We start from the raw sequence: 12191 nt of genomic DNA, 5'->3' as shown, positions 1-12191 counted from the left end.
GGGTACGGGGGTGTTTTATCTCCCTAGGGTAAGCCTGGTCTGCCTGGGACTCCTGGAAGCATTGTGAGTAATGCCTTCTTCTACTGACTTCCACATTTGGTCAGGAAAGGGATATGTCGAGATTTATCATGAATCCTGGGTACCAGGGGGGACACACTGCCAGAAATTATTGCTTTCAGCAGTGTGTGCTGTACAGAGGATTTCCCTCCTAGCCTTATCAAAACAGCACCCTGAATCTCTGACCTGTGAGCACAAAGATGCTACACTGGCTCCCCCTTGGTTTGAGCCCAGAGATAAGGGGATCACATTGCTGGTTAATTTCAGAGAAAGGTGCTGGCTCGGTGCCCATGGGTAAGGGCTACCTGGGATAAAAGGCACATGGAGGTGAGAGCTCGCATCAAAGACGTCTTCCTTCACCACGTTTCTTCCATTTTTTGTAGGTGTCTTCTCTGGAAAACACCATGACCCTGAAAGGCGAAAAGGTAAAGTCTCCTTCTTGCTGAAGAAGCTTTTTCTTGAAGTTGGGTATGTGATTATTTCATGTATGTCATATTTTCTGTAGCTTCGTTACTTTTATAAGTCAAAGTCTGCAAACACAGCCTGAAACTTGCAAGTTCCTTAAGCAAATTCTTGCTGTTCCCGCCCCCAACAGCAAAGCTGCTCCAAACTCCATGTATCACTGTTGGTGATGCCAGGGCAAGGTGAGCTGCAGTTCTTCCCAGTCCTCTTGTGTTTTCAGGGAAAACAAGAGTGAACATTTCAGCCCAGAAATTAGAAAGATCCAGTCAGACACTGAAGTTTTCTGCCAGCACAATAGTTTTGCTGAAAGGCAATAAGATGACTTGGATGCTGCTACTCCAGTAGTTTGTCCAGCACAAGTCTATTGCTATTACAGAAGCTCCCTTGCTGCAGCAATAGCTCTGTCTGGGAGGGATTGAAGGAGCTTTTACCCAGCACCAGTGCTCGGAGGGATCACAGTGGCATGGATCCAGCCCAGAGGCATCAGCGGTAGGATGCAGCAGAGCTGGAGTCATTCCATCCTTTCATCAGCCCTCTGAAAAAGATCGCTGAAAATATCACCCAGCCCCTCATGATTTCGTGCCAATCTGCCTAAATTCTATCTGCGGAATGCCCAAATAGTGATCAAGAGCAAAGCAGCTCCTTACCCCCTCCCGCCCCACTTATTATGGTCTGTTTAGACCATAGACCAAGCAAATGGCAAAGCTGCCTGCAAAGCATAGTGCCACGTGCAGCCCCAGGTCCTACCCACTGCAGGAACAGAGGTGGGGTCATGGAGCAATTTGAGTAATCAAAAAGCCCAATATGATGAAAAATGTATCTAATGCATTTAAATCCCTCAGTTTAATGAAGTTTGTGAGATGGTCATTTATTTTATGCACCATGCAGCTGGGGTCAGGAGAGGAGATGAGGCAGCCAGGGGGGAGGCAGGGCAGCCACAGAATTGATTTCTGCCAAATTTCGATGTCTGCCAGATTTCACTGAGAGGAAAGGCTTGTTCAGAGAGAGGCAGAGTGTTTATCTAGATGGCTGCTTTGTAGGCAGGTCTGGGCTTTCCAGTTCACCCACAGGACTCGGTCACAGGCAAAGACTGGGAGAACAAGAGCCACAGGCATTGTCATCATGGGTCTGTCCCCTCCCCAAACCCTACATAAGATATCCAGGTTTTGCTTCATCGGCCAAGCTGTGATGGCAAAGAAATCCAGGTGAATTTTAGTTTGTGAGGAGGAGTAATACTGTTTTATTAGCCCAAGTAGGTATGAGGGGAAAAGAATAAACAGAAAAGCTCTCAGGAATGAGAAACCTTCTTAAGGACTTAGGTAGCATATTTCAAGTGAAGAGCAGAGTTGCTCCAGATTTACCTTAATTACGTGAATTAATAAGATAGTTACAAGAAAAGGCTGGCTGGTTCATGTGGAAAAGACGGGGATGTTGTTAGAATGAGGCCAGCACAGGCCAGTAGGTGGGAAACGCCATAAAGCATGATGAAACCACTGTGAATTTTAGAGGGGACGAAGAACTAACGTGTTCCTGCTGGCTTGCAGGGGGATCGCGGGAAGGATGGTTTGAAAGGTGAAAGAGGACCTCCAGGCCCAAAGGTAGGTGCTCGAATGTGTGGAGGCATCTTTGTGTTGGGCTGGCCAGAGGGGAAGAGCACCTATCTCAGATCTCTTCTTACCCCCAAAAAAGTTGTGTTTCTCAAAGCAGGTGTTATGAGCTGGGCTCGTAAACTTGTGGTAACAGTGATGTAAGCCCTACAACTCAATTTAGTAAATATATGACATTTAGGAAGGAAGATGTTATTCAGGAGCTGGATGGGATACGTTTCTAAAATGCTTGGGGTATTTGCTTTCTTTCCTCCCCTCCTGCAACTTGAAGATCACATCAGAAAGGAATGGAAAGAGAAAAGGCTTCTGCCACAACACGCAGAGATCTTAAGAGGTGGGACCAACTGCTCCACTAATGAAGAGGCAAATGGTGCAGAAAGAAACATTAGTGAGTGCAGGTAGATGTCCTGACGTACCCAGTTTATCCAGCATGTCCCCACGAAGTGGCTCCTTTGCCCCAGCACACCTTGGCATGGAGATGCAGCACCACTGGGGCCTTCCTGGCGCCCTTCATTCCACCGGAATCTGTCAGTGCAGAAAGCAGATTTCAGTGAAATGAAGCCCGTCAGAGAGGCAGGTCAGCCCCTGGTCCCATCAGATGCTCCTTGCCTCGCCACGGGACTTCCCAAGCTGTTGCAGCTCATCCAGCAGTTCATCCATGGCAGTGGCTCATGATAACTCACCTGGAGACCCACATCATGCTGGTCAAGGAGAGACGGAAAACCCATCCCTGTGACTTAAACCCATCAGAGATATTTGACCCAGACTGTGCGTGGTGGTGTGGAGGGCCACCAGGACCACAGCCACCCCCAGAAGGGACCGCCGTCCCTGGGAGCACCTTGGCCACCCCCTGCCTTGCTGCCACCACCACACGACTTCCAGCCATGGCAGTGGCAGCACCGGTGGCATTGAGGGGCCACCTGCACTTTGTTTTTCACACATTGTGCATAGCTGAGAAATGGAGGAGTGGATTCAGTCTGTGGCAAGGAGGATTGCCTCCAGAGCAATGGGTCACCCTCTGGTTGCATTTATACGTGCCAAGTGGAAACGCAGGAGCTTGTTAAATATTTTTTTTCAGTGGGCATTGCACAAGTAGATCAGTTTTCTGGTCTCTCTCCCTCCTTCACTGCAGAATTGCATAGCCCAGGCCTGACCGTCCATCCTAACTTGGAGCAAACCACAACCCCCCATACAGGGATGGTGCAAAGCTCCGGTCCAAACACCTCTTTGGTGATGCTCAAGTCAAGCTCTGGTCCAGCCTGACCCTAAAAACACAGACGTTGGCTGAGTCTGGTAGAGGAGCAAAGGAGCCCGTGCAACAGGGTGGGATTCAAACCCCTCTGTGAGCCAACAGAGATTTGTCTGGCGTCATGGAGCCGGATGGTGGCAGACTTCTGCCCATTCTTGGTGCTCGTTGGAATGACTTAATTATTTGTTGTTGTTTGCTTGAAGGGAGAGCCCGGTCCACCAGGAAAAGGAGTGGAAATGAAGGTAAAGAAAAAGAAATTTGGAGCATATTAATGTTAGCAACACCTCCCTCTCTGCATGGGGTTGGGATGGCAGAGGGGACCCTGTGTATGCCTCCAGGCTTAGCCATTGCCACCTGTGTAGCCAGCTTTTCAGGCTGGAAAGGGGAGGAAAGATATCACCGTGCTCAGTCCTTTGGGAAATGCCATTTGCTCCTCTCCCTGCTCTGTTGCCCAGGGCACTGGAGTCAGGCTGCTGCTCAGCAGGGGGCGTTTCTTCTGCTTTTTGGGTCTGGGCTTTAGTCATGTCCTTATCTTTCTTTCTTCTGGCAGGATCTGGAGAGACTTTTTGAAGAAAATGGTATTAAGGTAGGTAACACCTTGACCTTCCTTTTGACAAGGTGATTGCAATTAAGCTTTTCCATCTATCCACTCTGGTCTTCTGGAGATGATGTGTGCTCCTCTGAGTCCAGCACTCACAAGAAGACATGGTGTCTCCCATGACGGCTTCCATTTTCCATGGATGAGATATCCACAATTTGTCTGGGCAATGCCAAATACCCATTCAGAGCTTGGTGCTGCCACCTGGGTTGGCTTGTGGAGTGTACTGCAGCGCTGCGTCTGCACAGCCAGGAAGAGGAGACCCCCAGGTTCCTCTGGTGCTTTGGCCATGTTGTACATCTTGTTTAGTGCAAAGGCCACTTTGGGTTGCTCCCTTGCTGACAGCACAAATAATCATGACTTATCGCTGTGCAATACAGCCATGCTAGGTCGGTGGCCTCCCTCTCCAGTCTCAAGGTAGCCATCAAGCTCAGGAATTTTGATGAACCTCATCATTTAGTATCTACCAACTAGGCCCTTATTGTTGAGCTCATTGCCCTCAGCTCCTTTTTGTGAGCTCTGGAGATGTGACCAAGGGAGGTGAGGAACTGGCTTATTTAACTAGGTGTAGGGGATCTTATTTACAGTGGTGAGAGCCCCTGCGTAAGCACCATCAATCAGCTCCTAGATGCCCAAACCATAAACATCTATATTTAAATCAACTGTTGGCTGTCAGGGCCAGATCATAGAATCACAGAATCATTAGGGTTGGAAAAGCCCTCCAAGATCATCTGGTCCAACCATCCCCCTCCCACCAATGTCACCACTAAACCATGTCCCCAAGCACCACGTCCAACCTTTCCTTGAACACCCCCAGGGACGGTGACTCCACCACCTCCCTGGGCAACCCATTCCAATGCCCTGTGAGCTGACTGGAAACTCATCAACAATCTTTTTGGGGTGGCTTTTCTTGGACTTTTGTGTCTTGGGGATGGAAGAGTAACAGCAGGCCATTGCCTGAACGGTCTGTGCCGTTGGCAGCTGGCACTGCTGAAGGATCTCTCCAACGCGCTGCTGAGGGATGGGCTGGATGGGCTGGTGCAGCAGTTGGGCAGCTCCAGGAAAAGCAAGAGCTCCAGGAGAAAGCAGACACTTCCACAGACTGCTAAACATGGCGTGAGTATCCATCATCTTCAGGGGGCCCTAGAAGGAAATGAATCAGTGAAGGCTTCAGGGTCACCTCTGTCATCAAGCAGGTTATGGTGACTTGCAGCCATCTTAATCTGGAAGAGGCTGGGGGCTCTCGCCAGGATTTTGGATCTACTGGTAAAGCTGCTGAGATTGCAAAGCAGCTGGTTTTCAGTGGAAAAGAAAGAATCAGTCAGCCCCTGCTGTTGATGGTGGTAGCTAGAAGCCATCATCTGAAGCTGTGAGCTTCCTCGTGCCCTGAGAGACTGGGGGTTGATGGACTGGTGGATGTGTGAGAGGAGAAAAGCAGAATAAAGCACAAGAAGAGACCGCGAGGGTGGCCTCAAAAGTGAGAGGGATCCCAGGGACACAAAACTGATTGGGAAAGAAGGCCTGGAAATGGCGAGTAGGGGCTGGTTGCCTGCTCACTCCATCCTGGTACAGGAAGGCCAGCAAGTGGGACAGAGCATGCCGGGGTGATGGGCAGAAATAAGCCATCAGGACCCAGCTTTTTGCATTTGTGGTTCCTGGGAGCTCGAGTTTGACAAGCCACTGTTTTTGGTGTTACAGGATTCGCTGGTGTTTGATACTTCTCGTGATGCCCTGGCCAGCAGCGAGGTGACAGAAGCACAGAGCTTGGCAGCGGAGCCTCCGTTTAGGGTGCTGGTGTCTGAAGGACCCCCTAAGGTGACAACAAGCAGCAGAGCTGATGAAGTGTAGTCACATAGATCTGTACCTTTGTCCACCCAGTCTGCTGCAGCAATAATAGAGATCACACATCTGATGTGTGCCAGATGCCTGTGAGCTCCCAGTCCATGCTCCAGCAATGATCGTCCTGCTGATCCCTCATCCTCCCTTCCTCTCCACCCAAGCACTGCTCCTTCTGGTCCTCTGAGTAAAATTGACCACAGGTTTTTGGCTGGTTTCAAGCTATTCCCCATGCCTGATGTCTGTTGAACTCATCCTGAGTCTTCTCCCCATGTGGAGACTCTAATCTATGTGTGTCTCCTGCCCTGGCAGGGATGGATCCGATCCTGCTGTCACATTGGGCTGAGATTGCCCAAGGAACATTTCCTGCCATGACTCCACAGCCCTCATTTGCTTGAGTAACCAGGCTAATTGCTAGAGATAATCTAGTCACCTACATCCTCTGCAATTGCAAGTAACAGATTGTGGTTGTGGGAATTACAAATTCTAGTGATAAGACTCCGTCCTGGACCCAAGTTCCTGTGTGTCACAGCACACCTCCAGGAATATATTTAGAAGGCTGTATCCAGGCCACCTCTCATAGCTGTTGGATGAGTCCTGGCTCTTAATTTGCCCATACTAGACAGTCCTGATAAGAGAGAGTCCAGTAAACAGTAACAGCAGCTGAGGTGAGGATTTTTAATCCTCTTTTATGACAGTCAAGAAGTGACTCACTCTCCATAAACCCTTGTTGGTCACTGGTAGGAAATGTTGTCTGTATCTGGAGCACAAGAGATGTGGGAGCATTTGGAGGCAGCTCTGATGATTTTATCTTCTTCTGTGGTTGGTTCAGCGATGACCCAGTTGCTCAGGCACTTAGGTCGGGACAGGCTCATCCCCCCCTCTGTCCAGGCTCTTACTGTGATCTCGGGTGAGACGCCTTACTTTTCCAGATCATTGCAACCTGGATGACTGTATCTTAGGGTCTTGAGAGGAATGAAGTGCTCACCAGTAAGTGTGTTTGCACCAGAGGGCTCAAGAGACTGAAAATAGACATGTGCCAGCAAGCGTGGAGCCAGCAATGCTGGTATTTGGGATATGGAGACACCAAAGCTGGCTCCGTTGGGTTTATTAGGGACAGCATCTGGAAATTGGTCACACCATGTACTAGATGGCCTTTGTAAGATAGCGTGTGCTATGTATTCTGTGTTGAAAGAAGCTACAGGACTTTGTGGTGTACTCAGTGATATGCTAGAGGAGACACGGCGTATCAGATACCACCATGGACCTATGACAATAATGGAATTTTGCTCATCTTTGCGGGTCAGGGCGCTCCACAAATGTTGTCACTGTCTCTGCCACCATGAATGGGGGTTTGGAGTATGGTTATATGGCCTGGGCCACTCAGCCAGGGCAGGGTGGGAAGGGGCTGATCACCTCCTTGTGAGAGTCTTGGTTTGGGTTCCAGGTGAGAAGAGGCAAAACATTTGCCCCCTTCTCCTTGTCAAAATACTGAGCTCACTTACATTATTTTGGGAGCACCATTCCTCCTCTCTGCCCCCCTAAATCTGGCTGGAAGTGTTGGAGACACTCTTTTCTCACCTGGACCACCCTGTTTAGGTTGCCTTCAATGAAAAAGCTGGGAGCAAAGGGGCCAGAGCCCCTCGGCAGTCCTCTGAGCCATCAGGACCCCTGCAGCATGCCCCAGCCCAAAGTCATTGGCACTTCCCAAGTAAGGTGCAAGAGGGATCATGGTAACTTGGCTCTTCAGCCTTGTCCTGCTGTCTGTGAGTGTGTTATTGAATAAACTGCAGTGCTGGTAAAAACAGTGTGTTGTGGATGAGGTCTTGACTTGGAAAAAGCAGTAACTGCTTTTGTTCTCCCCAGGGTCCATCTGCTGGTGAGTACCAGCCCCTGGGGAACACTCCCGAGTCCTTGGAGGAGAGAAGGAAGGAGAGAGACTCGAAAGGGACAAACACTTCTCTCAGCAGTGTATGTAAATGCCTGTTCAGTGACTTTTAATTACATTCCTATTTGTGCTGATTTAATAGGCGCAATGGGATTACATTTTGAAGAGCTTGAGTGGACAAACCCTTGCAATTCTGTGCATTCAGCCTCTATTTTGCTGCAGTGAAAAGCTAATTTAGGGAGAGGATAAGGAGTTCTGCATGAATCAGTTTCAGAGGCTGGAAAAGTCTTTGCTTTCCAACTTCCACTCTGGTAATCAGTAAGACTGTGTTGTCACTCATCCAGCATCCCCTGCAGAGCTTGCCTGTGCCCCCCACACACCCCGAATATGATCTGCAAGGAAACCAATCCATGGAGCTTCTCAAGTCCTTGGAGGAGAGGACAGAAGGACAGCCACAGGAGGACACCAGCCATGTATGTATTCCCTAGTAGCACCGGGTGCTAGACCAGTGGGGAGACAAGTGATAGACTGGAAGGGACTGGGATGCTCGTCTCACACCCAGTGCTTTGAGATCCCCAGATCCCCAAAGGAGACCACTGCTTGGACATGGGACCTGGGCAGGAGGCTGATGGCCAAACTTGTCCTCTGTATATGGGCAGGGAAGCGGGACCCCCCCCGCCCCAGAGCCCTTGGAAAATTGTTTTGGTGGCTAATTACCCACTTTGCTGAAAAAAAAGGCCAATTTCTACCAGAGTGAATTGTAATTTAGCAATCCTTTGTGGGGCAGCTGAGCCAAGGTGGCTGTCCCAGAGGAAACTTGGTATAGAATGATTCACTTTAACTCTTCTTTCAAGGTCTGCAGGACATTTGCCTCTTAAAAAGCTCAGGAGATGAGTTACTGCACCTCAGCTGAGGGGAGATAGCACAGAAAGAGGTTCCTTCCATAGTCAGGAGGTGCAGCAGCCTTCCAAGGGCACATGCACGTGCCCTTTAAGTCACGCCATAGCATTTGCAGCAAAGCCAGAGGGCACATCCAGGCTGGCAGCAGCAGTTGTCACAGCTCAGAGGATGGGCACTAACTTGGGGTGCTGCTGCAGTGTGGTTGTCTGAGCCCTAACATCCCAATTCACTCTCTATTTCTGCCCTCCTGGGCATGTATTTTCTTCTGCGAGCCCTTCCATGCTCAATGACTTGTACCAAACCCAGCACCCTTCATTCTTCACAGCATTTTAACCCTGAAAGCAAAGTCCAGCTTGGCTGGGAGACCCTACCCCAACACCATGCGCTGGGTGGCACCGGCCCCAGGGAGGGAGAGAGGGCAAACGCACTCCCTCAGTGCTGCTTTAACACTTTTCCATCTGATATGTTGCTGTGTGATGGAAGGAAGGCTATTTTTGAAAATACTTGGAGGCAGGATGCCCACAACCTGAGTGGAAAAATCCCTTGGATGTTTGCTTTCAGCCTCAAGTGCAGCTTCTGCTAGGAACAGCATTAGCAAGGACATTTCTAGGAACAGCGATGGGGGAGGTAGCTCAAAGCGGGGAGACCCTGTCAAGAGGAAATCTTGCTCTGATTTGAGCAGTCTGCTGGAAACTTGCCTCTGCTCCGTCGCTTCAGCTGTCTCCTGCCTGGCTTTGCAAATTGTCGCGGCGCTGACTCACGAAGCTGGAACAATTGCTGTGGCAGCAGCCACGAGAGGGCTCCCGGCACAAGCACACGCACACGAGCACTCACACGCGTGTGTGTGTGTGTGCAAGCTGCAGCCCTGCAGACTGTGGCCTGTGCAACGAGCATCCCTCAGCTGCTATCACAGGGCAGGGATTTAGGAGCTCGCGGAGCCAGTTTCCAGCCCACATCCCACATTTTGTATTGCTTCTCTTCCTGCATGCGCCGTTTCCCTTTGCTGGCCATGGCTAAGCTGGAGAGAGATTTGGAAATGCAGAGGATGGACACCAAACCCCTCACTTCTCATTCGACTGGGTGTAGGATGCCAGCTGAGATAGGAGCTCTCTGATGCCCCGCTCTCACAAGCAGGTAGAGCTCAGTCCCTAGGGACCTGCACCCTGGAATTGGGGCATCCCAAATCTGTACTTCCATCTGAAGCTGTGGACTCCAGCTGTGCTCCTCGTGGTTTCACGCATGCCCCCTGCATGGAGTGACTTAATAAATCAGATCCATGACAGGCCCAGCATTTTCCTCCTTGGTGAAAAGGGAGTGACCCCCGTTTGTCTGGTTTCAGGGAACTAAAAGCATCCATGTGCCCAAACACTGTGGCCATGGTGCTGGGAAGGATGAGGGGGTTGAGGCAGAAAAAAAAAAAAGCAGTACTGTCCTCAGCAATCAGGGATGTAATTAATTTTTAATGCCTGCATCCCAAGGATGAAAAGCAGACTTCGCATCCCATTTGAGATACCACTTTCATTTTTTTAAAGCCAGTGGGAGGAGAGGAGCAGAGCCACAAAACTGCAGGCTCATTTATCACCAGAGACCTAAGATCAGATTTTTTTTTTTTAACCAAAACTTCACATTTTGGGTTTATAGAGATGATCTCCTGCCCCATTTATCCCCCTCATCCTCCAGAGGAGGAAGAAGCATGGGTGGAAGGCAGGGAGCCAGGAGCAGCCCCTCTCCCCCCAGCACAGATCCCTGCGCGCATCGCGGGGTGATGCAAAGAGAGCGAAATGGAGCCGCTTGTTTCCCCGTCAGTAGCAGCTGTAATCACGAATTTTACCTGTTAAAAGGTTCATGGGGCCCTGGAGAAAAGCATTCTGTAATAGCCCAAGAGCTTCATCTCAGAGGTGCAATTTCTGGCTGGCAGGAGTTAATGGGGGAAGCAAATTAACTGGCATAAAGAGGCAGGATGAGCCCAGGTACACGTGCCCATGCCAGAAGCAGTGCCCAGTTGCTCTTTCCATGGATGAGCCACTTCTTTGGCGCTATGGGACTGGTCTGGTCAGTTCCTGCCCCCTCCATCTCCCAGCCTCCCTGCAATTCAACTTACTCATTTTCGGGGTTAATTCAGATAAATGTCCCTGGCTGTCTCCATGTGGATAAAACCAAAGTCACTTAATTTTTTTTCACTTGATATCTTCTTTCTTTGTTGTTTCTGTCTTTCCTGTTCCTCTTTCTTTGCAGGAGAATTTCTTCCTCCCCCTTTTATTTCCATTTTTCTCTTTCCTGTCCTAATTGTATCCGTTCTTTTACTCCTCCTTTTCTCCCTTGTCTCTTTTTATTTCTTCTTCCTTTTTTTTTTTACACTGCCACCTGCCATCAGCAAATCACTGCTTTAGAAAACAGCAGCCTCTCCACTTTTCTTTTTTGCCTTATTGCTGGCATCTCAGCGCTGGAAACTGCTAAAATTGCGGAGGAACAGCAGAATGGAGGAGAGTTATTACCCCCAGCAATTTCCCACCACCCCTGGAAATGGCAGCTTTATGAGATCACATGCACATGGGTCGCCATCCAAACCTCGGCGAGGTCTTGGCAACCCACGGGCTTGCCTCGCCTTTTCCTTGTGACGCTCTTCGCACGTCTGCAGAATGAACGTGGACCCGTGCGAAACAGCAGCGGCATTTTACAAATGCTCTGCATGCAGATCAGCCGCGACCCAGTGCAGGATGGACAAAAGCCACCCAAGATGGGCACTCATGAGCAATCTGTGCCAGCACATCATCAACGGGTCTTTAATTCCTCCTCCTTACACCTCACTATGTTGCAGTAAAGAATTTCAATTTTAATTGGTCCAAAATATTTTTTCCTTACGTATTTCGGTGAGTCAGAAACTTCCTGAGTTTATTAGCCAGTTAGTGAATGTTACTTGAATCCAAAAAAATAAGGCTATCAGCCCTGCAAACCTGCCAACGTAATGTCTGTGGTTGGACTAACCAGCATTTCTTACAAGTCCTTTATCTAGGATTTACTTTTCCTTAAGTTTAGCCATCTGAAAGTTTCAAAATATACTTCTAGATTAAATTGTGAGATCAGTCTAGGTCTTTGAGTCTGAAAATGATAATAATGCAGAAATAGTGCTGGGTGCACCCCATCCTGATTTTCTTCTCTACTTCCCATGCTCCTGGCAGGGCTCAGGGTTGAGGTTGGGGTGCAAGGAGGTGCCCAGCCTTCTTTTGTTATGGATCACCCCATTGCTTTTTGCCTTCGTATCAAAATATTTGCCAAAGCTGATCTGCAGTGCCTCCATCGTGTGGCTCAGGGAATAATTGCTGTACACTGAGATATCCAGCAGCTAGGAATATTATAATTTTTACAACAGCAAGCAGATAATTTGTTGTTGCTAACATGGAAAATTACAAGCAGTTTATGATTCGGGCCAGTAACTATTTGTACAAGCTTTACTGTGTGTGTCTCAAATATGTACCGGCCAAAACCATGAGCATTGCAAACATCAGCAAGAGGCAGATGACCGAGGAGAGTGATCAGGCATCAACAGTTGTGTTATTGCAGTCAGATATATCGGGTACAATAAATGCTCAGCAG

At 49.2% G+C, this 12191-nt stretch overlaps 1 protein-coding gene across 19 annotated transcripts in view; it reads left to right on the top strand.

The window, feature by feature from the left end:
• The window catches only part of LOC106038705 (collagen alpha-1(VII) chain-like), a 108836-nt gene that overhangs the window by 57532 nt on the left and 39113 nt on the right, over positions 1–12191 (top strand). For all 19 annotated transcript variants that reach the window (XR_007162833.2, XM_066999736.1, XM_066999775.1 and 16 more), the window contains 9 exons: positions 28–63; positions 441–482; positions 2064–2117; positions 3579–3617; positions 3926–3961; positions 4955–5089; positions 5672–5788; positions 7676–7780; positions 8042–8170. Coding sequence is in view for 18 of the 19 variants with exons in the window: in XM_066999736.1 (XP_066855837.1) it covers positions 28–63; positions 441–482; positions 2064–2117; positions 3579–3617; positions 3926–3961; positions 4955–5089; positions 5672–5788; positions 7676–7780; positions 8042–8170 (693 nt within the window). In the remaining variant the exon portion in view is untranslated. The remainder of the gene's footprint in view (positions 1–27; positions 64–440; positions 483–2063; positions 2118–3578; positions 3618–3925; positions 3962–4954; positions 5090–5671; positions 5789–7675; positions 7781–8041; positions 8171–12191) is intronic.

This window comes from Anser cygnoides, chromosome 1, assembly GCF_040182565.1.
Source record: "Anser cygnoides isolate HZ-2024a breed goose chromosome 1, Taihu_goose_T2T_genome, whole genome shotgun sequence".
In the NCBI taxonomy this organism is placed as follows: domain Eukaryota; kingdom Metazoa; phylum Chordata; class Aves; order Anseriformes; family Anatidae; genus Anser; species Anser cygnoides.
The sequence above is the reverse complement of the archived record's forward strand: the minus strand, read 5'-3'. Positions and strand labels throughout refer to the sequence as shown.